The 26,897-nt window shown below is 43.7% G+C and overlaps 1 protein-coding gene across 3 annotated transcripts in view; it reads right to left on the bottom strand.

The window, feature by feature from the left end:
* The window catches only part of ZC3H12C (zinc finger CCCH-type containing 12C), a 41,257-nt gene extending 21,111 nt beyond the window's left edge, over nt 1-20,146 (bottom strand). The window contains exons 1-2 of one of the 3 annotated variants that reach the window (XM_042867982.1): nt 19,930-20,146; nt 835-1,601 (exon numbers count right to left, since the gene is read on the bottom strand). In XM_042867982.1, the coding sequence (XP_042723916.1) occupies nt 835-1,601; nt 19,930-20,040 (878 nt within the window). In that variant the 5' untranslated portion in view covers nt 20,041-20,146. Of the gene's footprint in view, nt 1-834; nt 1,602-19,053; nt 19,117-19,441; nt 19,476-19,929 lie in introns of those variants that run through there. The other 2 variants (XM_042867985.1, XM_042867983.1) reach the window with 2 other exon arrangements.
* Nucleotides 20,147-26,897: the final 6,751 nt, after the last annotated feature.

Genomic DNA, 26,897 nt, shown 5'->3' with positions numbered 1-26,897 from the left:
GTCTTCAGCCCCAAACAGTTCTTGCATGAACTTTTATTACTATCCTGATAGTTCATTAGGAGACCAAAACACCCTTCTAACCTGTGGTGCTAGTACTTGGACAATCCTTACAAGTTAACCAATTTGTTACTCATCAGTTAGTCAACTGATCTTTTATACTGACAAAAAAAAACACCATTTCTGAGCACTCCTGCATTATCACCTCTTTCATCACTGAGGAAGCATGAACCTACTGCCTCTCCCCAGACAAGTTTATTGCTATGCACCTATATTACTGGGGTCAGAATGGCTGAATGCTCTAGATAGCTGTGTCACTTGTAGGTATGTCAGTGAAAAGTCTAAAGGCACAATCACAGCTATTAGCGGCACCAAAACTTAGCTCCAAATCTGATAATCAACAGTCAAATTTTACAGATAAACCACTTATAGAACAACATGTCAAGGAAAAGTATCCCTCAAGCTACTTTCTTCTAAGTCACTGTTTCATAATCCTCTGTAATCCTACATTTGCTTTGCCCTTCTGTATGTAACTGGATATAACGATTTCTCATAGCAGTGGTGCCTAATACAGGTTTGTCAAGTATACCAAAAGTTAATGAAGTATTAGACTGGCAATGGGAAGGAGAGATTTGATAGTTGGTTACACAGGGAGACTGACATGAATTCTTACAGACCACTAACCTGATTACAACACTGGCATGCTGTTTAGTTGAGGATGATGCTTGCGAGAGAACCTTCACACAGTTTAGGCAATTAAATAGTACATCAGTGCTTGAACCAGAGCAATTCTGTTTCCATTGAAATACAAAAGCAAAAAGCGTCACGGTCACATACCTCATTGCAACATTGCTGCCATCGATAACTACTGGCCTCAGGTTGTCACCATCCTCTGTCACATCCTCCTGCAGTGGAGATTCTGACCTCTGAGACTCTATGGAAGACGTTTCACGCATTACACTAGTGTTAGCATTAGTTACAGACTGATCAGTCTCAGTTTTATTCCCAAGTTTGACAAGTTCTCCCAAAATATCATTTATTAAAGCATCAGTACCAAGTTTATTTAGTACAAGTTGAACCTGCTCTTCAGAGTAACCCAACTTAAGTGCAAACTCCAGTTTGGTTTGATATTCTTTCACCACATCAGGGGGCTTTTCGACTTCCTTCGGTACTGTCTGAGCCTCTTCTATCCGAAAGTCTTGCAAAATTTCATTTCTTTTTAGTATATGAGGCTCTAAACAAGGAGATCGGCACAGCTGTCGGTGAGTCTTAGGCAATAAATGTGATTCTGATGCAGAATTATTCAGTCTCTCTGAATCATTATCGGAATTTGTGCCTTCTTCAGAGTCACAGCTGGAGCTTCCCGAAGTCTCCTCAGAAGCCTCCTTGTCTACATCCTCTTTCCTAGAATTAACCTTATCCATCGTCGGCTTCTCCGCCATTGACCAAGGTACAATTGCATTTATTTGTGTGCCAGTGCTCGCCACATAAAGATGGCCTAAGTCACGCCCTAGATGATCCTTCAAGCCCATGAAGCTGCTGCATGTACTTGACTCCACTTTGCTGTTTTTCTTGTATTCCTGAATATAAAGCGCTCCGTATTCCTAAAGAGAGAACAAAAATGTTGCAACTGGTTACACATCTTATTTCTTTTGTATTTTATTGTTGCCTTCTCAGAATTGCACTTAATCTCTCACAGCAAAGACACAAAACTTGGTGCTTTTTTCAAGCATGGACATTTTTTTCCAGGAAAAAACTTTCCAAAAGGAGCATACATAGCTAACCTGAGTACGACTGATCATTTGTTTTCTTCGTGTACGAAATGCTTTTACGGAGCCATTTCCAGAAATGGGTTTTTAATGAATAGGAAACTGAACAAAGTTCAGTTTGCTGTAAACTCAGAACTCTAACCAAGACCTATAGGTAACCTGGTATTTTCTCTAACTTTAGACAATATTGCAACATTAAAACAAAAATGCAGCTATAAAATACATCTACCAAAAACCTTTCAAACTAAGCAGCTTAGACTCTCTGTTCAATAGAAATTAGCATAATACAAGATTAGCTGCCTTATTAGGCAAATAAAGGTGCGAAAATAAATAATTATAACAGAAAACATAATTCAGTAAAAACTTACTGGCCCTAAAAGACACTATCAGTTAAATTGAATATGCTCCACTTATTTCTGCATTTCCTTATAAAGTGATAGTTAAATGAAGAAAGACTAACTGCTCTCAACAGAGTGCTGCGTTACTAATACACACAAGATGCAGAGGCACAGATTGCTCTAGTGGTCAATAAAGACAAGGAAAGTCTTTTCATCATTGCAACAGGCTTTTTGTCAAGCCAGTAAGTCAGCAAAAATAAATGCTAATTTCAACTCTTGGACTTGACTTGTGGAAGCCATTTGCTAGATCACATTAAACTTATAGGAAGAAGTCATGTAAAAAGAATGGAAGAAGAAAAATTGCAGTTTTTCTTGAGCAATTTTGCATAATGGCAGTTATACATAAATCCATTTCATCAAAGCATTATTTCCATAATGTACATTTCCAAAGGACAGCTTTCTGTCTTTCTCCCTTGTTTTGTTATTTTAGGTGGGAATTTTTTGCTAAAAGCTTCAATCAGAAAAGTAGAAGATTATTTCTCACACATGAAAATGGACCACACAGAGCAATCGTACTGCAGGGGCACTATAAAAAAGGAAACTTTCCATGAAAGGAAGACTATAAAACAAAGAGCTCTTCCACACTTCCACCTTGCAGAGTAGAATATAAAAGTAATATACAGATGCAAAGGTTTCCACTGAACTTGTCAAATACAGATCAGGCACAGTCAGTTTACCCAAGTACTTTTAGCTCAAAAAAGACACAAAAGAAAACACAGAAGTGTTTTCTGTCTAACCCCATAATTTAGTTAAGAGTGACTTCTAGGAAAGAAAATATTCTACTTCAAGTTTTATTCAGTCTTGACCTCATAAGAATGGAGTAAGGCCATAACCCAACCTCAAACAGCGTGTCAAGGAATATTACATTCTCTTAACTGAAGAGAGTTCACACAACACCACATACTAAACACAAGAAGAATTTCGGAAACGAACCTTTTCACACAGTGATTTATTAACTAATGTAATGCACTTGATAGCACAGTGCTAGTAACAAATCACAACAACGTCCCAATAAAAGGATACAGTTAAAAAACCAACACTAAAGCCTTCACAGGACTGAAAAAAAAAAAAAAAACAACAAATAAAAACCAACAAAAAAACTAACCCTCAAACAAGAAAAATCTCTTGGAAGCAAGGCTGCTTAGCAACAAGCCTTAGTTGCTAGGATGCACTCCTTTAACATACCATCATGAATACTAGCATGGCAGAAGAATAATTTGGTATGAACAAAAGCCCATGAAAAAGAGTGGGACTTAAGTGCGTCTGGTTTCCCCTCCGAGAACAATGCAGCTGCCAAAGCAATCTGGAAGGCCCGACATCATTGTTCCCAAGCCTGCAATCTGCTGGGACTCGAGGAAGTCCTGTTAATGGGCAACACTCCTAAGCTGGCCTGAAAAGTTGAGCTGGCTCATGTACTGCTGGCGCTGAGCGCGCCCAGATAATGGGGCGCTGCCTAAATCCATGTACTGTGAAATGGCATTTCAGCACTGAGCTAAAAGCAGGGGGATTTTTTTTTTTTTTTTTGAAGTGGGAAGGATGAGGTTGGATATTAACATCATAGAATAAACACATCTCGAAGCGTCCAAGTGACAAGGACGTTTTGTTTGTCAAGCGTTAGTTGAAATAATACTTAAGTCATCTTCCAGTTGCTTCTTCGCTGAAGTTTAAGTGCCTCAAAGCAACTGCGATCACAAAACCCTTCAGCGTGATTAAAAACCTCATTGGCATATGAATGTATTCAAAGATCAGCCTTTATATGAAATATACTTCAGACAATTTGCACATCATCTGCATACAAAAGCGGCCAGGAGTTGAGCTTTGTGCCTTGTTGGAATGTCTATCATCACTCTCACATGTACCTCTTCTAAGTCTCTTCTCTTTCTCTCAAGGGCAGTTAAATGATTCACCTACTGTAAGCCCCAAATTAAAGATACCAGAAACATTTTGCATAAGCAGTACGCTACTCCCGGCATTTGGCCTAGGCCCTGCTCACAAACTTTTCAGAGAAACACTTGCAATATCTGAACTTTCACACCATATCCATGGTTGGCAGCGTCTCTTGAAATTCTATATGTGGGAGCTCGCAAGGCAATGCCCTACATGAGACCCATGGATTAGAACCACAAAGATCAGATGTTCTGTTAAACGCTGGAGTTGATTATTTTATCTTGATGTGGTTAGTAAAGAGGTAGTCTATTTGAGCCAACTTACAGTCCACATAAATGCCAGTGTATCTTCAGACAGGACAAAGAAGCTCACAAGAAAGCAGAAAAGGTCACGTTTATTCAAGGAGGAACATCAGATAAGAAAAACTCCTTGCATTCTTTATTGACAAGAAACTCTCATTATGCATGTAGGTTTTAAAGCAGGCTTACCGGTACAATGCAAGACAGATGAGAAAAATACCCACTATGATTTCTGTCTCAACTGAGAGCCAAACAAGCAAATAAAGCCAGTGAAAAAAGTCTTGTCAAGGAAAGTCTGCAACTTTTGGTTGTGCCCACAGTGGAGTAACAGAATTTGTTTTATTTAAAGGAAAAAAAAAAAAAAAAGAGTAACTTCCAATTTGGACATACTTACAGCAACAGAACTTTTAAGAACAAAGTACAGCCTGATTGAAACTGCAGTATCTCACAGTGGGTTTGCTGATAAAGGCCTGAAATGCTGTATTACTGAGTCAAAGACATTTATCAGCACTGGGGATGAGCACTGTGCTACCACATGGTAGAACCATATTCTTTTTTCCATTTCTTAAGTTACCACTATTTTTTGTAACCGCTAACAACAATCAACTCATTAATTCAATTCACACAAAATATTTCTGTTTCTCACAGGAATGAGGGAAAAGAACTCATCTAATCTTTTAATGTCTATTCTGAATATTTTCCACTTATGACTGAACATAAGAAAAGTATTTTAATGCAAATTTTGTTCATGGAGAAAAATAACAAGGAGGAAAAAGTCTTGTGGCAAGGTAATAGAAATTGTGTATTCCCAAAAGACCTTCCACAAAGTTTCCGAAGATACATTCTACACTGAAACAGTTCCTCTTGTTTTCACACAGGAAGTCTTTTTCTAAGTCTTCTAAAAAGAGAACGGGAAATATTGAAATGGCAGTTTGTTGAAACGCTGTAATTACTTGTCACAGAAAGAAGTGCGGCGCTGATCAGAAAAGAAAAAAAATGAATGTATCTGTTACCCAAACCGTAACGCTACGGCAACAATGCAAATAAAATAATGAATATGTAATAAATACCTACTGCTGTAGTTTCTATGTATTTAATTACCATTGTATTTCAGCCAGTGCTGTTGTCTGCATCATTCTGTCCAACAAAGGAAGGATGTCCCATTGAACAGATTGGTTAATGCTCTGGGGCAACAGATGTCTACTGGAACTGCAGGAGACCAGCAACTGGTGGCCTGCCCATCTTCTGAAAACTTTCAATAGACTCATGCATATGTTCACACAATAGGGCATGTGGTAGAAATGCAAACCTCTTTTTAACCCCTTTATATACGCTCTTTCCCTCTCAACAGATATATGAAGGTCTTTGTTTTTAGGGCTTTTTTTTTTTTTTCTTTTTTTCTCCAGGATCCTTGGAACATAGCTCATGGAGTTACAGAGTTCTTCAGCTTAACATCTGAACTCAAAACATAAAACAAAACAGATTAGAAGCTTTATAAATTAACTGGACTAGATCTGACACTCTTACGAATCTCTTTCAAAGTACAAAAGCTTTCAGTAGAACATGTTCCCACCTGAGAATATCCCAATGGTCTGTATAGCACGACAGCACCTTCACATGCCCCTCAGAAGAGCTCTTCCTATTTTCACACACAGAAAAATTTATTCATTGTATGCTATAACAAGGAAAATTGGTTTGCTTTTTAAAAAAGCTTTACTACCACTCAAAAATTGCAATAAACAGCAGCTTACTTGAAAAAAAAAAAAAAAAGAAAGAAAAAAGGAATCATAAGTCAAAGTCAAAACCTTCTTTTACCTCCAAAGGGGCTACAATAAAATTTGTTCTACTGATGGGAACTGCCTGCCATTTCCAAATTCTTGGAAACATACAATTTCTAATGCTTTTAGAAGTTCGTTGACAGACTGTACTGAGCTAGAAGACCACTCTTGAATACACTTTAAGTCTTCAGATACGTTTTCTCCTCTCTTTTTTTCCAGATGCCCAAAGCGTGCCAATCTCTGCTGACGCACACGCTCATGTTGTCAGAAGGCACACTGACCTGCTGGAACATCCGAAAGGAGAAATGTCCCATTTCTGCAGAGAGAAGCCCCTATACTTACGTTCGCTGGAAAGCACACAGGCATTGGTTTCTTGTAGCTGTTCCAGAAGCAACTCCTTAACACGATTTCAGCTGCAGACTTGATGCGAGCGAGCAGAACAATGAATGGACGAACAGATGGACCCGCAATGTCTTTGCTTAACCTATTACCGAGAGGAAGGGGAGCCAATCACAACCCGCGGTGCTCACAATTAGTTGGCTAGGCAGATGCAAGGCAACCTCCCCGCCCTGCATCAGGTTTGGGGTTTCTAAGATAAGCAAGTTGATGTCATTCACAGGGGCTGCCCCGGGCAGCATGTGTATTAACGAGGGGTGTGCAGCAACAATGGGCCATACAAAGGAGGCTAGCAGGCAGCTGCTGTATGAGAGCCAGAGTCATTAGGGAGCAGGCTGCCAACAAGAAACACCTGGCTTGGGCAGACTTTGGCTTCTCCTCATTGTTTCTAATTCATGAAACAAAGAAAAGAATTATTTTTAAGTGGTAAAAGTTGTGAGTTCTATCATAATAATGATAATATAAAAAAACGCTCCTAAGAAATATAAAGGGTATTCAGGAAACTTCCTTTGTATATTGAAGAGAAGCAAATCCATCACTAGCTATTTGCGTTCCCCTTTTCTCGTTAGCAAAATTAATCATATTGGTACAATGTGTGAGGAGCTATGAAAGGAGCTCACACCAAGCAATGAAAAGTATTCAGAAACCGCCTTCTGAATTTCCCGACACTTTTGTACATCGGTCAATAAGTATAATAGATGTGCACTAATGCAGAGCTATAGCAGGATTTGTGGGTGTATTTCAGTTTTGCTGGAAGGCAAAATTGATTAAAGCAACCCCAAATAATATTAATACATGGAACAAAGAGTATTTTTACGCAGTGGCACTGAAACATTAGGACACTTGATAGAAAGGCACTGAGAAGCACCCTTTGTCTGGGAGCCACTCATATTTGTTTGTAACAAAGCTTCTTCCCCTGCTATTTCATAGCCCTGCTCAGGATGTCAAGATCTTCCTGTTGCTTTGCAGTGATGCAATGCTTGCCGGGAAATCAGGAGCTTGGCCACAGCCAGCACGTTGTATGTTCTGTTTTATTTTCATGGAGGTAAGCCCCAATGAAACCTAAACCCAAACTCAGCCTTGCCTACCCGTCCCAATCTAACAGGCCCCACAGCACACAGACTGTGCCATATAATAGCAGCAAGGCTCGAGGCTCAACTAAAAATACTGAAATCCCATGCCATCGTGCTACTGCACTGATGGCTGTATCACACACTCAGCTAGCACACTGCCCAGCAGAAGCCCACGCTCTGCTTTCCCTGGGTTGCACTGCCCATGGCCAGCAGAGAGCCGCTGCCTCACAGCCCTTCAGTTGGTTGCAGGAGGAGCTCCTCACTGATTTCTGCCACTGTAGCACAAAGGCCAAGAGAAAGCTACCCACGAGCCCAGTGGGAAGCCTGATCTCCAGCACTGGATTAAGCCTCTTTGCGAACAGCAAATAAAAGCTGTGATCCGAAAAAGCTAATCAGACCCTGCTGCGGTATTTAGACTACCTCAGTTGCTGGTATTGGATAACATTAAGCATATTAAAACTCTTACAGGCAAAATAAGAAGCCAGCCCGGCTCACCTATGCCCAAGAGCTGTACACAGCATCACTTGGCATCAGACACCAGTTCAGGATCTTCCTAACTGGAGCCAGGCACTGTTTGTGCTACCCTCAGCCAAAATAAGCATTTCTGGTACGTAAGATACCAGTTATGTCCATGTGTAACGTGCTGAGAACTTCACAGTTCAGGCAAATTTGTGATCCAGTGTGAGAACCTGCCTTAAAAATAAGGGTATAAGCTTTGCTAGTTTACTTGCAAATAAGCCTTCTTTGCCTTAATGTGTTCTACAGTAACAAGTAGAGTAATAACAATGCACAAAACCAAACACTCCCACACCACCAAACAACTTCCCACACTCCAACCTTATGTCTTTACAGAATCAGTTCTGACTGTCAGCTGCTGATAAATCTTCACTCTTGCACTAGGACTGAATTTAATTACTTGTGTTATATTCATTTATATCAAATATTCCAGCAGGCTGCAGTTGCATGAATTAAGAAAACATTTTCTAATTCAACTCCTTGCATGATGTCAGCTACTTAAAGCAGCCACCTGTACCTGAAGAATTTTCTCCGCTCATCCCTAAAGGTTGTGCTGCCCAAGGCTTACAAGACATCACATCATCCTATTAAATCATGTCTGCAACGACAGCAAAGCTTTCCAACTGTGAATGAGGTGGTCAACAAAGAAACCTTAGTCAGAAATGATGTGGATCTCCCATCTCATCTGTGATAGGCTACAGCAGCATCACTCGGAATACATGGTGCAAATGAACAAAGTAAGCTCTGCTTGGCTAAAACCTGCAAATCCAATAACTTGACTAGTTGTGCAACCTTTAGAACACAGCCAGTAAATTAAATCCAGTCACCAAAATAAAGCATTTGGCAGCTCTTTCAGGAAGCTCCAAACACCTATTTTTTGAGATTCCTAAAGATCAGACATCACAAACAGTGCTCATCAGGTCCCTAATACCATCTGATTGAAGAGTAAGGAAACACAAAGCTGCAAGCTGGCTGGCTGGACATGGCAGGACAATCAGGGACTGGGCTGAACTGCATGGCTGAGGGGTCCCATGGGCCAGAGGAGAGAGCTGCAGCACCTGGGAAATTCAGGTGGCGTAGGCTGAATTTACTGGGGAAACGCTACTATAAACAAAAATCAGAAAGAAAAAAAGATAGCTGCTACTTGCAGCCAACTCTTCTCATTTCAAACATGAAAACAAAGCCGCTTTTTAAGAAATGATTTTATGCGAGCATACAAATGGTCATTCTGTAACTCAAGTGGTATTGTTGCAGCAATCAGAAAGACAGCTTGTCCTATTACAGCATTTCATTATCTTTTATTGCAGAACTTTATGCTAAGCATCCAGTTATAAACGATGCATTTGCAAGAATAGATTGTACAAGTTAAATCAATCACATACCACTGCATGTATGAAATAGAGACAAAGGTTGTATACTGAGACAAAGCCCACTGCTGTGTCACAGCAAAATATCCTACATTTACTATTGTCCTGGGGAGCTGCAAGGGAAGTGCTTATATTTCAGATCAGGAAGTGGAAGTAAAACAAAAATTCCTCTTTATCAGTTAGCAACTGGAGTGGTACCAACTATCTCAAGTATAACACTTGGAAAGAAAGCTGCTTAGTTTTGAGGAATGGCAAATGGTGCTCATGGCTGTACCCACATGGTCACTAAACCAAACAAAAACCCACCACCACTCCATGCAGAGGAATGAATTAAATGACCAGCAAAAACTCCCTGGAATTCAGAAAAAACAACTGGTGTTATGATAAAGATGAGTAATGCTTTGCCTAGGGAAAATGACTAGCCTTTAAAAAAATAATTACAAGCATCAAACACATTTAAAAATGTAGTACAATTTCTCTATAGAATAACATATAAAACCATCTCCAAAAACAGTGAAACAAGTGGCAAGGAGTTATTTCACTTCCAGAAAGAAGGCTCAGCCGCCTGTAGTTACACTTAACATTTAACAAAGCAGAGAGGCATTCCTCTCCAGGCCATAACCTTCAAAGGGGTCCAGGTGGCCTGCAGGTTCTGATATAAGCCTGCCCAACGATCAGTATGGACTGAGCACAAAACTAGAGCAATGCTTCTCCATGGAACCACAGCACCACGAATCACTGAGGTTTGAAGGGACCTCTGGGTGTCTCTGACCCAAGTCCTGCTCCAGCAGGGACACCCAGAGCAGGGTGCCCAGGGCCACGTCCAGGTGGCTTTGGAAGACCTCCAAGAAGACTCCAAAGTCTCCGTGCAGCCTGTGCCAGTGCTCCATCACCTGCACAGCACAGCAGTGCTCCTGGTGGTGAGAGGGAACCTCCTGTGATCCAGTTTGCACTTACTGCCTCTTATCCTGGCACTGGGCACCACTGAGCAGAGCCAGGCTCTGTTCTCACTGCACTGCCTTCAGGGATTTATAGACATTGATTGGATCCTCTTGAGCCTCCCCTTCTCAGCTGAGCAGTCCCAGCTCTCAGCCTCACAGGAGAGATGCTCCGGTCCCTGAACGATCTTGGTGCCCCTTTGTTGGACTCTCTTCAACATGTCCAATTCGCACAGGAGTAAAAGACTGTGAAGCCTACGCAATACTGTGAATCTTGAATTGCGTTGTGCCCTGATACAGATTCTGACAGAAAGAAAAAAAAAAAAAAAAGTATTTTTTTCCTTTTAAAAATGTAAACATGGAAAAACACAACAGCCATCACTAGTGCTGAGTGCAAGTCTAATAGTTCTGTTCATTTTCTTTAGAACTGCACTGTAATGCAATATCTTATATTTTTGTCCACCTTTTCTGGTGGTGCAAGTGCCTAAAATATCTTAAGTTATTAAGAAAACCCAGATTAAAAAACCTTAAAAAAAGAAAAAAAGAGAAAAATCACCCACTAATAGTTACCAAATCCCAGATTGAAGAGTCTATCTTGTTTTTACCCGGCTTCCTAAAGAAAACCAAGAAAAGCCACTTTCACTCTAGGCCTTCCAGCTCTATCAGCAAGCTCTCCAGGTGGCTGCAGGACAGAAGATGCCCAAAGCCCCTGCGTGCCCCAAGATGGCAGCCGAGCCACTGACAGCAGGGTAACACTGCATATCTCTGCCACAAACCAGAGGACAATTAGTTTAAGATCACTGCCAAAGACTACACTGTTAAAGTTCTAACTTTTTTTATTATTATTACTTATGAATTGAAGGAGAGACACCAAGCTACAAATCACTCTAGAGCCAAAAAGAAGTTTCCGGTGATACACGTTGGATTTGATCTCTTCCCACTTCCAAAATGAGTCATGCTGTCTGGGTGTTTTCTGAACATGAAAATCTGAACTGCCTAATTAACTTTCCTTGTGACAATATTGGGCGTCCAGACAATGCCTACAACTGTACAAAGTGTACGCCGTCATGCTTAGCAAAGTACTTCTATTCAAATTTGTTCTGTCAGAAGAAAATCCTCTAACAAAACTAACATGGTTAAGTGAAAAGAAGTATTCTCTTCATTTAAATACAAATTTAAGAGACTTCACTAGTCAACCTCCCATCTTTTATCTGTGCCACGCTATTATTAAGAGTTTGAAAGGAGTGTCAGAGGAAAATAGGCTTCTCAAACCATCTAGCAACACGGACAGGTTGTGTTCCAGGTCATGCTGCTGGCAACAGAGCTCCTTAATCTCCAGGGTTCCTGGACCGAGTTCAAGGTGTTGGTTGGATTTTGTGTAGCCCTAAATGGCTTCACAGGGTTATGTTTGAGAGACAATTCCTGTGCCTGTAGAATGCTGCTGCAGTTGTCATTTTGGACTGGAGCCTTCCCCGAGGGAGCTGCCAGCAACAGATTTTCTGCATGACTTTCAACCTTATAATTTATTGGGATAAAAGATAGAGAAGTACGTTAAGGTCCAAATCTTCACCCAGATTTTAAAGTTAAGAAGCAAGAAAGACCAAGCTGGCAAATACGGTTTGCTGAGACACACTTAGTGTATAATTCAGAAAGAATTATACTTTCTGGAGAGGCTTTTAATAGAACTGACAAGCAGCAACAATAGGCAAACTCTATAGTAAGTAGGTTACTGTAGCTGCAAATGCAAGTTCAAAAATAAATTAAGAGAAAATAGCTGCACAGCAGCCTATCAGACTACCTGTCACTTGGGTATGGGGTTTTCTTGAGGTTTGCTGTATTCCTGAAATCAGGAGAGCCCGCCAGGAAGTTGGTAACTAAGCTACACACACCGTCTCTTTGAAATCCTAGTATTTTATATATTAACAAAACAGCTTGCCCACTTTCATGTAATTATCTAATATATCAAAAAGAGACAAACCATCTGTTAGTGATTTTACATAATCTTTGTAGGTCTTTGGAGTCTCAGGTTCACTTCATTCTAAGCTCAGAACATTGCAACTTTTAAATTAGAAATGAATACTGCAGACAAAATTTCCTCTACATTTAGTACACAGGTTGTGGCTTTATTTTTAAAGTTGGAAAGCAGACCAGATCTTTGTCCTGTGAATGAATACCTGGTACAGATTCCTTCATTAAAAATAATATACTGCAAGCCTTTTTGGCCCTGAGAGCTCTCATTCTGTGAGTTGCAACTACTGGCTGTTACTCCTCTAGTGCAAGCCTTTGATGTGATTATTTCTGTTTTCTTTACACCCTCTCGCTATATAGCTGAAGAGAGCAATAAGATCTCCCTCAACTGTCCCTTACCACGGCTGAACACATTTAAGTGTCCCAGCCTCTCTGCAGGCAAGTACCTCAGCCCTCACCCACCCTGGCAGCTGCTCTCAGCACTCCCTCCGGTAAGGCCATATCTTCTACTGTCCTTCAGAGACCAGAACTGAACATGGTACTCCAAAGGCAAGCCCCAAAGTTAAAAAGATGCAAACAATCACTATATGATCTACTGATTGCAGGCTTGCTAATGCAGCACACTTGGCCTTATTACCTCTTCTTGCAACATCATCTTGCACTTAGCAGACAATGAGGCTTTCCTTTCCACAAAAGCACTGCGCATCAGCAGATGGACTAACCTCTACTTGCAATGCCCACTGGAGGCATCTGCTTTCAGCCCCTGCTACATTTTCTTCCCAGTGCTCCCTAAGGCACACTGATGAATCCAAGATGCAGATGAACAATTCAAACTGCTTTCTGTATATAGAGAAGAGAAAGATCAGCATCAAGATGACAACACTTGTTCTCACAGTAAAGGGTTTCCTTGTCTAGGGTTCTATATATCATTTGTAAAAAGCTGCTGTCTAAAACTTAGCAAGTATTCTCATCAGCAGAGAAATAGCCAAAGTCACTTCTGTGTTCAGTCCCATCTTGATGGAATTCAAAGAACAATGGATTTAGGAGTTACACGCAGTTACATGTGAGCTACACTACTAGCTGGTCTCATGAAAGTTGCCCATTTTATGAAACAAATCAAATGGAGGACCACCACCAAACACCGAACAAAACCTCATGGGGAAACCATGCATGGAACTAAGAGTTAAACTTTAATAAAGTTCAAGCACAGTTAGTCTTGGAAAAGCACAGAGTCTTGGAAAAATGCTGGCTGTGTCATTCCACAATGCAAGGACATACCAAACTTCTAGAAGGAACTGCAGTTTCTCTCATAACTCAACAGGCAAGGGGATGTTACCAAGTGCTGCTCATAACACAAGGGATGGTACATTCAGGGAAGAAAGCAGAGAGTTCAGAGGAAGCAATGTCTGAACTTTGAATGAGATCTGGTGATGAGGTCAAACTCCAGCCAGTGGGTACTACTAAATGTATTCACGAGCCACACGACCTTTTTGCTGGAACCTGCTGAAGGCTTTGCCAATGTATGCGGGATATCAGATATTATCCTCCATGCAACAGCTATCACAAAAAGCTACCAACGGCCAGATGATTGAGTGTCTGGAGAAAACTAGAGTTAAAGCAGAAAACTCTGATTTCCATCCTTCAGCTGTAACTATGGGCTATAGCTCAGCAACAACTTCAGGAAGCCCAGACTGTAATCCAACTGTGACAGCTCTGAAACAGCAACGAGTCCAATTCACAGCTCAGTTGGCAGCCAGCAAGGACAGCAGCAACAACCCCAGAGCAGCTGCTGGAGCCTTGTTAGCCAGGTGCACTGCCCTGGGCATTTGCAATCACAGCCCTTCCCTGGCCAGGAGAAACCACTTCCAGAGGTGCGTTCAGCAAGATGAACAATAGGCACTGGTATTGATGGGAGAGATTATCTGAGGTTTTCCAAGGAGTTGAAAGTTTTAAGCTGGGAAGGCCTTAGGGGATGCTGCTACAATCTGTGAGGCTCTCAGAGCCTCCCTTTGATAGAATGGAGAGCTCCATGAAAGAAAGCACTGATGGCACTCCATAGCGGAAGTGTCTCTCATCGAGGATGAGGATTTAATGCTTTGAGCAGGAAAGATGAGGTAACTGAGAGGTTCAAACTACAGCTTTACAGATGATGGATTTGAGAGAACTATCCAAATCTGGGCACCAATTATAATGCAACTGCAAAGCACAGTGACAAAAGATTGCAGATAGCAGCTATGACAGTAGCATCAGTTTGCAGAACAAAAGTAAACGAGGACAGTAGTTTCTAGTAACAGAATTGGAGCCTGCCCCTTCCAACCAGTCTCAGCCCAAGTGCCACATTTCATGAGCTCTCAGATAAAAGCTCTAAGTCACAGCAGAACAGAAATTTTCAACTCATCGCAAAATTTCAAAGTTTTATGGCAATCTTCTTCAAGAACTGACTCACTGATTTCTCAACACATCACTTTTTATAGCTCAGATGGGAGGATGGCTCACACAACTGGTCTTTTAGGAACTGTCATGACGGTTTTTGTCAATTACTGAAGCACTCAAGGGTTTCAGTCTCTTTCCAACCTCAGAGCCCTCGCTGCCCGCAGCGTGCAGACTGCTTGCCAGGTACTCGCAGTAGCAGCAGAGGCATGCTTACTGCTCAGCTTCACTCACTTCCCCAGTCTTGGGCACTACTCTGTAACTTCCAACCTCCTCCTAAGACATTCCTTTCATACCAAAAGAAATTACTGTATTTCTTCCACTGGGAGGATTACTAATGACCTTTAAACTCTCCTTCACTCCCAACCACTTAGTGTTGTGCTGTCTCTTCCTCACTTCTCTCAAAATACCAACTTCCATTTAAGCAAAACCTCTCCTTCCAAACACGGCTTTTGTTTTCTCTCTACCCACCCTCAAGAAAACCACATTTTATAAGAATGTGTGTTAAACAGTTTGTACAATCTTGCAGAAGTTTTACACGTATTTATCCTAAAAGAACTCAGACCCCATTTCTGTTTTAGAATACTTTGGGCTCAAACAAAGGTATTGGGAGCGGCATTTCCTGAGTCTCATCATATAACCTTTCTACATTTAAAGGTCAAGAGACCCCTGTAGCATTTTTTTGTTCATCTGTGTGCACATACACACATAGGTACACATAAACAGACATCTCCCCTGGCAGGGAGGAGGCTGATGTATGTGAAACCCAGAGCGCTACACTGGTGTCATAAATCAAGAGAAAACAGCCTTACAACAGCCAGGCAGAGTGCGAGGAGAGCCTGGCAGAACACAGCCAGCAGCCGCAGAAGGAGAGATGTTTTTCTTCTCCCTCAAGCTTCAGAATGGTCATCTACACCTTTCCAGATGGGACTGTAGCAGTCCAGGGCTGAAAACCCAACTACTCTTTCAGAACACTTGAATTCTGCAGCATTCCAGCATTCAAGAATGAAAGGAGCTAGAGTTTATCAAAATGTTTAAGTAATTCCTGAACTTGGGGGCAAAGCATCCTTGCAGAGTGGAAGTGTCAGGTGCAGAGTCGAGCACTTCAGTAAGCAAAATGCAATCTGAATTTTTGGTTGGATGAGCTCAGCCTTATACAAGAAATGTGATCTAGCCTGAAATAATCAATATGGAAACAGGTAAAGAGAGCAATGCCTTGTTCATCTAAGCACAAAGCCCCAAGGTTAGGAAAACCTTCAGCAACTTCTGCTCATCAATAAATACCACGGCATGGAACATGCCTTTTGACAGTCTCAAGCTGCTCCGCAGCAATATGTGAAAATGCACAGCTTTACACAGAAAAACATCCATCCATACCTCCCCTCTCAAACTCCTATTCCACATGACATATAGAGGAAAAACAGCAAGGGGGGGGGGGGGGAAATTAAAGCAGAAGGAAGGGGGAAAAGAGAAGTAAAATTCGAGAGAGAAATGTCTCATAATTCTACCAGGAAGGCAATTATGAGCAGATTACAATTGATTTTCTATCTGTGTGCTAACTGGAAATGACCAGGAGGTATGAAAAATGACTCCACTTCTTGTTTCACCATCCTATCTCTGCCATTGTCATACACTGCTTTTAACATGCAATTTAGTAACTGAAATGAAATAAGTGAGAATTCTGAGCATGAAATTGGGCTGGTTCAATTAATGGCTTACTCACTCCAAACATATGGCAGTGGTCGTATGCTCACTGTAAATATTTAGTGTGCTGGAAGACAGGAGGCATTTTAAACATAGCTATACAGCACATAACAAGCGATATAATGCATAACTACACAACAATTCAGTCCAAGGACAGAAACATTTCATTCTTTTCACAGAAACCACTCACTAAGGTTCAGTGTGCAACATCTGCTGCTTCTGGTACCTCCAGTGTAGTTTCCAGTACCACACAAACAAGAAGTGTAACCACCTCATGGCTAATAAGGCCACTGGCCAGCTGCCTTGGCAACAAACACGACGGAAATGAGTGAATGAGGAAATATCTTGAATAACTTTAAGAAAAAAACCCCGATCACAAAAACCCCTTTGCACTACTTCCTAGCTGCATGTGGGACACTGCTTCACAGAACAGCAAAAGCAGTAGAATAATATTTACAGAACAGGAAAAAGGTTCAGTTTTACATCATAACCTCACTTGTTTTCCAGCCATCACTTTAATTACTGTAAACCCCCCCCCCATCCCCCAACTCCCTCTGACTATTGTTGTTCTTTTTCAATTATTTCAGCTTTTAAGAATAAATTAAAGTACAGACTAAGAGGAGATCTGGGGCTGGAAGCTGAGGCTGGAAAAAAAAAAAAATCAGATTAGGATCTGCTGTAATTAAAAAAGAAAGTGTAACCAGTGAAAAATCTCCACAGATGGGAAGCATGGGAGGGTAGATTTTTTTTAAAATTATTATTATTTCTTCATACTTGTTCAAGCCAGAAGCTAGGGATCTGATGCAGAAAATACTGAACAAGACTCAATGATGACAGTAATGTAAGAAGCTGCCCTAAGCAGCACATACTCCTGCTCCTAAGCACGGAGCTGCTGGTGCACAGCCATTTCTGAGCACAAGAAACGACCTGGGTCAAGCAAGTTCCTCATTTTGGCTCAAGGTGACTTTTACTTGTCTTGCTCCAGTTCACTTCAAGAATATTTTCAGCTGCATGTAGGATATGCAAGATGACAGTAGAGAAAACTTTGCAATGCTTTTGACCTACCTATTTAAAATTGAACAGCAGACAGTTTCATCAACTATTGAACTAAGTCTTCAATCTTTGCAAGTCTCATCCACTGCTAGCCTAGTTTCTTTCCAAGAAAAACAGCTCTGGAATACCAATAACATGTTTAAAAACTGGTACAACCCAGCAAAGCGAGCAGTGAAATCACTCAGCTCAACATTCAGCCTAAAGTGCACAATCTACACAGATGAGTCAGGTCTGGATAATCCTTCATGCTCCGTCTGGTTGAGTGTATAGGTTTGTTTTGAAATTGCATACCTTAAATAAACTCCACTTCTCTTCACATTTACATCCTAAGACTACATTTCTGCAAAGCTTATTGTGTTGGACGATGCCTAAAAGTAGTTTCTATGGATCTCTGCCTATCAGGACCTCATAAGAATTATCTAAAGGATTAGGAATGGGAATGTTTATTCTAAGACTGCCAAGTGACTGCTGCCCTATAGATGTTTTGTGAGGTGAGAGCAGAGCAGCTCGATTTGGGCAGAAACCAGAGACATAGCAAGGTCTGTGGAGAGTTGGGATATCTGTGATTAGTTCAGCCATCTTCATTAGAAGAAAGTAATAGTTTTGGGTTTCTCAACACTGTTCTGGTAAATAAAAAAAGACAGAGAGGCAAGAGAGAGGAAATACAAAACCACGTACCTATGGAAGTAATGTAAGCATACTGAAACAGCAGCAAACTTTGTATTGAGAGAACAAACTGTCTTTAACATGACAGCATGCAAGAAGTTCACTTTGTTTGCTACACTACACTTTGCTGGGGTAGCAGCTCACCTCAGAGCATCACCACACAAACCAAGACTATTCATCAAGATCAAAGGCTGTCCTGGATAGACCGAACTCATTGGATTGCTCTATGCTGGGTGGCACAGAAACAGTGGCAGAGGGAGCGCCGTCCCGCTTTGTGAACCCACACATACACGTATGGTTTATTCTCCCTCCCGCTGAGAAGACCGTGCCATGCACCCAGCGCCTTCTGAAGCACATTAACTACTAACTGCGTAACTCCAGAATCCCCCAGTTAGGAATGACACCTCCGCTCCTCGCAGACCAAGAGGACGGGACACGGCAACGGCACAACACACAGCAACACACCTCCCGTTAAAGCAACGCGCTGCTGAGCGGGCTGGGTTCGCCCGCCGCCTTTTGGCACCACCGCCCCACGCGTGCCGCCGGGCCCGCCTCGAGCTGCCCAGCCACCAGCGCCAGCGTTCCTAGCGCCGCTTTGCAACCCAGAGAGCAGCGCCGGGCGGTCAGCGCAACGCACGGCGCCGTCCGCGCCCGCTCCCAGCCCCACCTGTCCGCAGACCCGGACTCGGGCGGCGCTCTGAGGGCTCCCCGCCCGCCGCCCGCCCCGCGCTCGCACCCGCGGAGCAGAACCGCGCCGTCCCCGCAAACGACCGCGACACAGCAGCAGCAGCTCCCGGCAGGACGGGCGCGGTACCTGAGCCAACTTTCCGATTCCCTCCCAAGTTCCTCGGCGGGGCGGAGCGGCGCCGGGCGGTCCGCGGGGCTGCCGGGCCGCCTCCTTGCACCGCCGAAGAGAAGGGATAAGTTTCCGCGGCGCGCGGTCCCGGAGGGCGGCGCGGGCGGCCCGCGGGGCGGAAGGCAGGGCCGGCTCGTACCTCCGCGCGAAGCACCGAGCGGCGCCGGCGTCTCGTCCTACCCACCGCACCGCGGCCTCCGGCGCCGGGGCGCGCTCCGCCGGGCGACCTCGGGGAGGCGCGGGGGGCGGGCAGGGCCGGCACGGCCCCGCCGATGGGCGTCACCGAGGCGGGCCGCCGCCGCCGCCGTTCCCCCCCCTTCTCCCGAGGTCCTACCCCGACACCCACCTGCAGGCCGCCGGCGGAGGAGGGCGGCCCGCCCCCGCGTTACGGCCGGAGGAACGGCGGCAAGGTCGCCGTCACCTCGCCCGCCGCCCAAGGGCGCGGCTGCCGCCCGCTTCATGCCCGCGGCGCGGCGGTCCTGGGCTCGGCTCGCCCGGATCCTCCTCGTCCCCTCCTCCTCCGCTAGGAGAGCCGGGCCGCACCTGCCGCCGGGACGCCCCGAAGCGGCGACGGGCTCCGTGCGGTGCCCGCCCGGCCCGCGCTGCCCGCCGCGCTGCGGCCTTCCCCGCCGCCCGCCCTCCGCCGCGGCGCGGGGCCGCGGTGACGCTCGTGAAGAGCCGCGGCGTCCCCGGCTCCGCTGTGTGCTGGCGGGGCCGCGCCGTGCCGAAACGGGCCGGCTGCGGCCTGGGTGTGGGTCCTCCCAGCCCACCCTGCCGCCCTCAGAGGAAATCTCTGCGTGCTTACAAACGTTTGCTGTTGAAGTCTCCTCGTACCTTACTGTTCTTGTCTTTACAGATGGAGAAACGGAGACCGGAGAGCTCCTTGCCACAGATCACAACCCGACTCAGCCTCAGACTTAGTAGAAACCTTAATTTCCGTCCCATGCTCTAATTATGGGAGGTTTCCTCCCACCTCGCTGTTACTTTTGTGGAGATGAAGTAATCTCCCTCGCGCCATCCTACGGAGCCGCCCGTGTGCGTGCGGCCGTGGCTGAGTGCCAGGAGGTGGTTGGAGACATGAATGAAATCCGGGGCCGCGCTTGTGGTTTGCCGGCTGAGCGTAGCCGGGGTGTGACACAAAGCTGCTCGCGGGCTCCTCGTGTGTACGGCTCTGCTGGTCTCTGATGCTCTGCTACTGCAGTTCATAAAGATTTTTTCAGGTTTCCAGCAGAAAATGGGCTAAATTTCTGAATTTTGCATGTGATAAATCCTGTACAGAAATACAAGCCTGTACAGCTATTCTGCAAATATTCCGATAAAATATAAAATATGATAAATTTACTTGCACAGAAGATTCTGGAGGAACAGACTGTGTCACTTTCCTGTGTATGTTTCAGTAAACCCTCATGACATGACCTGTAAGTTTGTCTGGTCATCTCACTCGATTTGCCTGACCCGTCTGTCAGTTTTCTGTGATGGACTGATGGCACTGGTGGATGAAAGTGGTCCATGGACACAGACAGAGGGGCTGTGGTCCAAGGCTCTGTGCCTAGTTGGAGGCCAGTCATGAGTGGTGTCCTCCAGGGGTCCATTTTGGGACTGGTACACTTCAGTGGTTTTATCAACAACGTCAGTGGTAGGATTGGGTGTACCCTCAACAAGTTTGATGGCACCATGCTGAGTGCTACAATTGACAGAATAGGAGGAAGTGATGCTATCCAGAGGGACCTGGACATTCTTGAAAAGTGGGCCTATGAGAACTGGATGATGTTGAACAAGTAAATGCAAGGTATTACGTATGGGTCAAGGCTATTCCTGATACAAGTACAGACTGGGAGAACTCATTGAGAGCAGCCCTGCAGAGAAGGACTTAGGGGTCCTGATGGACAGAAAGCTGGGCATGAATCAGCACTGTGTGCTTGCAGCCCAGAACAGCAACAATCACAGAATCACAGAATGACCAGGGTTGAAAGGAACTTCAAGGATCATGAATCTCTAACCCCTCTGCCACATGCAGGGCTACCAACCTCCCCATTTAATACTAGACCAGGCTGCCCAGGGCCCCGTCCAGTCTGGCCTTGAACACGAGGGATGCCTCTCTGCATAGCCTCACCACTCTCATAGTAAAGAACTCCACTCTACCATCCTCTACTCTGCCCTCATGAGGGCCCACCTGGAAGACTGTGCCCAGGCCTGGGGCCCCCAGTACAGGACACAGTCTGGAGCACTCTCCTATGAAGAAAGTTTGAGGGAGTTGAGCTTGTTTGGCTTGGAGAAGGTTCTAGGGAGACCTCATTGTAGCCTTCCAGTACTTGAAGGGATCCTATAACCAGTGAGGAGACCAACTTCATACAGTCTAATAGTGATAGGACAAGGGGGAATGCCTTTAAACTAAAACAGGGGAAATGATATTAAGAGGAAATTCTTCACTCAGGAAACTGAAGTGCTGGGACAGGCTGCCCAGAGAAGTTGTAAGCTCCATCCCTGGGGTGTTCAAGGCCAGGTTGGATGTGGCCCTCGGCAGCCTAATCTTGTGAGTGGCCTCCAGTCCATGGTAGAGAGGCTGGAACCAAATGATCTTTGATGTCGCTTCCAACCCAAGCCATTCTATGATTCAATACAGGATCTGTTCAGTTTCTGAGTATGTCTCATGCTGAGTTTGCATAAGCATGATTTCACAGTGTTCAGTGCACAGTGGTAGATTTCTCTGCTTCGTTACTGTGCAGAAAGGTTTTGAGACCACTACTAACAAAATTGAAAGTGTTTGTACCCTTAATCCCAGACGCGTTAATGCTACTTCAGAAGTATCAGAGTGTTGTCCAAATGTAACAAAGTGTATTAATTTGGAAGAGGAAACCAGTGAAAGGAGGAGTAAAGAATTAAGACACTTGCATTGCTACTTTGCTGCTGATTATGGGAGCCCTTGCCGGTGACTGAGGAGTGTATGAGTCAGTTGAAAGCACTGCGGTGCTGCAGAAAATGGTTTGCAATTACAAGAATAAGAGAGAGAGTGGAATTGATTTCTGCAGTACTTTCAGTCACAAGAGAGAACTCTCTTGTGAGTTTCACATTAACTTTTTTTCCTATAAACTATAGCTCCCAGTGAGGTCCCAGTGAGATCCCAGTCTAAGGGATCTTTTGGACCCCCTCTCCTGATTCGAGTTATGTAACCCATATTACCTTTGTAATTGATTAAAATTTATTATAAGCATGGGTTGTTTGCTCAAATATGAGCTTAAATGAAATGAGCTGCTTGATGTCACTGCATTGTCATTGCTCATTGGCAAAGCCCCATTTCATCTCCACTGACTTTAGTAGCAAATTGCCTCCAAATTAAAATAGAAGCATGGGAGTCAGAATCAAAGACTTTTCAGTCTTGTGATCACAAACCCTTAATGCAGCAGTGGTACCTTCAAGAGAGAGTCGCAGGAGCTGCTGGTCTTCTCTCAATAGGACAGTCAGGTCAGGACATCTTCTACACCCAGAACTCCCCACACCTCTCTTTGCTCCGCCATTTTGTTCACCACTGCATGTTCACAGCTTTCCCACATCTCTGTTCTTCAGATTTTGCAGAAATTCAGGATTTTAGTGGCTTGTCTGGGACTTTCATATGTCGCACAACCCTTTCCTGGTAAAGAAATGGAGAAAAAAATTGTAATTTATAACTGACAGTGCAGTGTAATAATACAGAATCAGATAAGTTTGCAAGCAGTACTTTTTCTCTTACAACCATCCGTCCTCCTGTACATATGAACTTTGATTTCCCTTCAATCTTCTTTATTAAGCTGGTAAATCAGACTTGCTTTTGCAACTTTGCATTTCAACTGCCTCTTCTGGTGGTTTTTTGTTGTTGTTGTTTTAAGTTAAAGAAATGCACATTTCAAAGTTTCTTTACCTTCTCAGTTATGCTGGATGTTTAGTCTACTCTTTCTGCTCTCCTCTTACTATCTACAAATGGTTTTCACAACTTGTGTTATTTTCTTCGTGCTGTTTCTGCATGGAGAATGCCTTTTCTTTTCCTGTAGTTGTCCAGCAAGCTGCCCTGCTTGGCAGCCCAGGGCACTGAAGCATCTTGGACTGGGAAAGCTGTGTATTATGCATTCCTCTGCAGAACCTGCTTCTCTCAGGTAGCCCCTGCTCAGTGCTCCCTTGCTGGCTCATTCACATCAGGCATGCTGGAAAAGATAATGGATTTCAGCAGAATGACTGAGTGCTTTTTGCCTTTACCTTCTAACTGGTGGTTTTCTCTAAGACCCTATTACTAAGTTTGCTGCCTCCTGGCAACCTTTTTCAATCTTCTGCGTACCTTTTGCAAGTACACCCTCACCCCGTTACAGTCCCTGTTTTCAAACTGACGTCCTTAACACGTGGAGATGTTTCATCAGCTCTCACTTTAACCTCCCACTGACATTATTTTCTCTTTTCAGCCATCACATTTTGTCCAGTTACTTTTCCAGCTCAGAACCTTGTGCTGCTTCTGCTGTGATTTGCGTAGAAAAGCCTACATACTTTGTGACAAAGCTGCTACGACAATGTACATTTTGTTAATTTATGTTACCACAGCAACTGAGTCATGCGAAAATGTAATGTCACGTTGTTTGATGCTGTATCTCAGTGTGCTCAGGGAAACAGGCTCTGTGTAGAGCTGCTATGAAACCAGGACTGAACTGGTTGGGTATCATTTCTGTAGTGTGGGTGTGGGGGGTTGTGGCAGAATGGATGCACCCTGTAGGATCCTCCAGCAGTCCAAACCTGGTTCTGCTGTGTTCTGGGAGGAAATGCAGACATGCTGGAGGAGGATGCCTAGGTCTTGACAAACACAAATCTGGTCCAGGAAACAAGGCACAACCTTGGGGGACAAAAGCAGGCTGTCGAACTTGGACAGGTGTTAAAAATCAGACAAACTCAGGGATAGGAGCAACAGGTGAAAAAGTAACTGTCAGAAAGAAGTGTGGAGTTGACTGTAAGCCGCTGAATTTGAATCAACAACACGTGTTTGTGGGGAAATAGTAAAAATCCCAGGCAGATATGTATGAAGGAAGAGATCCATGCTCAGTGAATTGTTTAGGAGATCAGTAACAGAGCTGGGTTTGTGCACCAGAGCCCAGAAGATTGTGAACCAACAGGAGATAGTGCAGGTGGCAGTAACAGTGAGCAGAAGGCTGGGGAGACCAAAGGGGCTGGAGATGCTGGGTAGAGAGAGCAAGGGAAACATGCTCAGAGTCTTCATGTGCTTAAAAAGCCATTGAGAGAGGAAGGGAATGATCTATTCTTGGTAGATAAAGTAAGCTGTAATGGACTTAAATTTCATCATGGAAGAAAATCTTTTTTAATGGTAACATTAGTGAAGCATAGCGTTATGTTGCTGAGAGTACAGTTTTGTCTCCATTACTGGATGTCTTTAAGTATGTACTGGACAAGTAGTAAGTACTATTGATCTGACATTGGAATTGGAGGATGGATGAGATGACCAATCAAGATCCATCCCAGGCCTATCTTTCTGTGATTACATGTACTCTGAGGCTCCTCATTAATCGCTAATCTTTTACCCAGTCCCATTTTACATTCTGTCTTCTTTCTAATACCCCCTCAAGTCATTCCTGTGTCCTGTGCAAAAGATATTTTGTCCCATTTTCTCAGAATATAGTCAAAGATTCAAGTCTTTCTTTTCCTGGCAGCCTGCAACAGACCCAGGTTGGTGATTGCAGTGAGTTGCTGAGGTAACTATGATAATTTACTATGAGTCAAACATACAAAAAGTTATTTAGATGGCTGTTTCAGTCTATTCAAGCCCTACACAGTATTAACATAAATTTAGGCTCCTTAGACATATAAGATAAAATCACTCCATTTGTAAAATGTATTTGTAACCCAAAACCCATCTCATGCACACTATCTTAATTTCCTCTGTTTTCACTACCTGGAACCCATTGAGACTTTATTTTCTAGGCAAGAGTTTTGTTGGTTTTTTTTTTTTTACAGTGATGTATGTTTAAAAATGTAGTTTACTACCCACATATGCATTTCAATTTAACATAAATACCTTATACAGTGAGTACTGTGCATTTGTTTACTTGTTAGATCTGATCAACAGACAGCATGCCTGATAGATTTTCTGTTTCTCTTGCTATTATATGGTCTAATTAGATATTGCTTCTTTCTACAAATTGTTGCTTTTACAGGCTTAGATCAGCATGTCACTGAGAGTGGACTCATTTTGGGCACCCTGGAATTGCAGTAATTGCTTGTGCTTAATACATTGATTGTAGAGCTTTTAAAGACAGTGTACATTAGGAGTTAAAACTTTGCAAGATAACTTTGCAATTTGGATCGTCATTTTATCCTTTAAAGAATGAGGATTTTCTTCCTGTACTCAATGCCCACTGAAGATTAGAAGTGTGCTTTTTCATACATGGCGTGTATTGCCTATTTCATTTACCTGCACAGGGCGATATGCTTGCACTTGTACTGATCACTGTATTCAAACTTTTGTGGAAAAAGAAGCAGGAAATAAAGTGGCAAAATGTCATGATAATATTGGTGGCTTTTTTCTTTTTCAGGGTCATGTAAAGCAAAATGCAGTGATTAAGAACTATTCATCTCATGTGAGGCAGAGGGCATTGGAGTTACAAGGTGTTCAGCAATGCTGCGAGAAATAGATGTTTACAGGAAAAAAAAAAAAGCACAGAAAACAGGAAGCATCAATATGCTACTGTTCAAGTATGAGATGCTCCAGATTTTGGATGCTGCAAACAGTTCTTGCCTCCCTGTCTCAAAAGGGACACAGAAGAATGAAAAGGAATGGTCAGGTGTGTGGAGCAGCTCCTCCATGAGGTGTGACTGAGCAGTCACTCAGCCTGGAAAGAACAAGAGAGAATCATAGAGTCATTAAGGTTAAAAAAGAACACTGAGATCATCTAGTCCAACCATCAGCCCACCACCACCATGCCCACTAAACCACATCCCTCAGATCCACACTTGCCCTGGGTCCAAGATAGATGTGTGAGTAACGGAGGGCTTGAAAATCACGAGTAATGTGTAACTGTTTTGTGTCTTTGATTACGCAGGATATAGGGAGCATGAGATGAAGTTGTCAGATATCAGGTTTAAGAGCAACAAAAGGAGTGACACCCCGAATCTACCAATGCTTTCAAAAGTCAAATGTCTTCATGGAATAAGAATCCCTCTAGCAAGTTCCTAAGGCAGCCCCAAGCTGTTAGCTCCCTGCTGGCATCTATGGGCTTGTTTGGTTTGAGTGCTTGGCAGAGGACTCCTTCAGCTGGCTTCTGCCAGAGGAAAGTGCAGGGCATGACCAAGACCTCCATCCCAGTGTGGCTGTTTGTACTACATTGTTTGTTTGCTGAGAGAGCTCTGAATGCCTTTAACTTCTCCTGGGCTGTGTTCCTGCAGCGTCACAGCACTGTGGGAGGCAGCAAGGCTGGGAAGTAATCAAAGGGATAAGCAGGAGGCAGAAAGCTGTCTTTGAAGAGTCAGCATTTCAGGGGGTTAAAAAAAAGATTGCCACATACATCTGTGGACACAGACAAGCGCAGGCTCCATTTTCACCTTCCTCTCAATCATGAAAGCCAATGAAAGTCCTAAGGCACTCTGAGGCCACAGAATGGTATTGCTGGGATGAGGTAGCCAGAGGAGAGCTCTTTGGCTGTGTTTGTGCGAATGGAGCAAAGCAGCCTCTGTCTTGCATCCCAGAGCCAGGGTCTCTGAGGTGGGCTGGGGTGGGCCACACACTGCTCACAGGCATTCCAGAGCTCCACAGGAAGCAGGATTACTCACTGTCAGCA

This window comes from Lagopus leucura, unplaced genomic scaffold, assembly GCF_019238085.1.
Source record: "Lagopus leucura isolate 7727_CA_CO unplaced genomic scaffold, USGS_WTPT01 Super-Scaffold_100001, whole genome shotgun sequence".
Lineage (NCBI taxonomy): Eukaryota > Metazoa > Chordata > Aves > Galliformes > Phasianidae > Lagopus > Lagopus leucura.
This window is presented reverse-complemented; position numbering and strand designations above follow the sequence as displayed.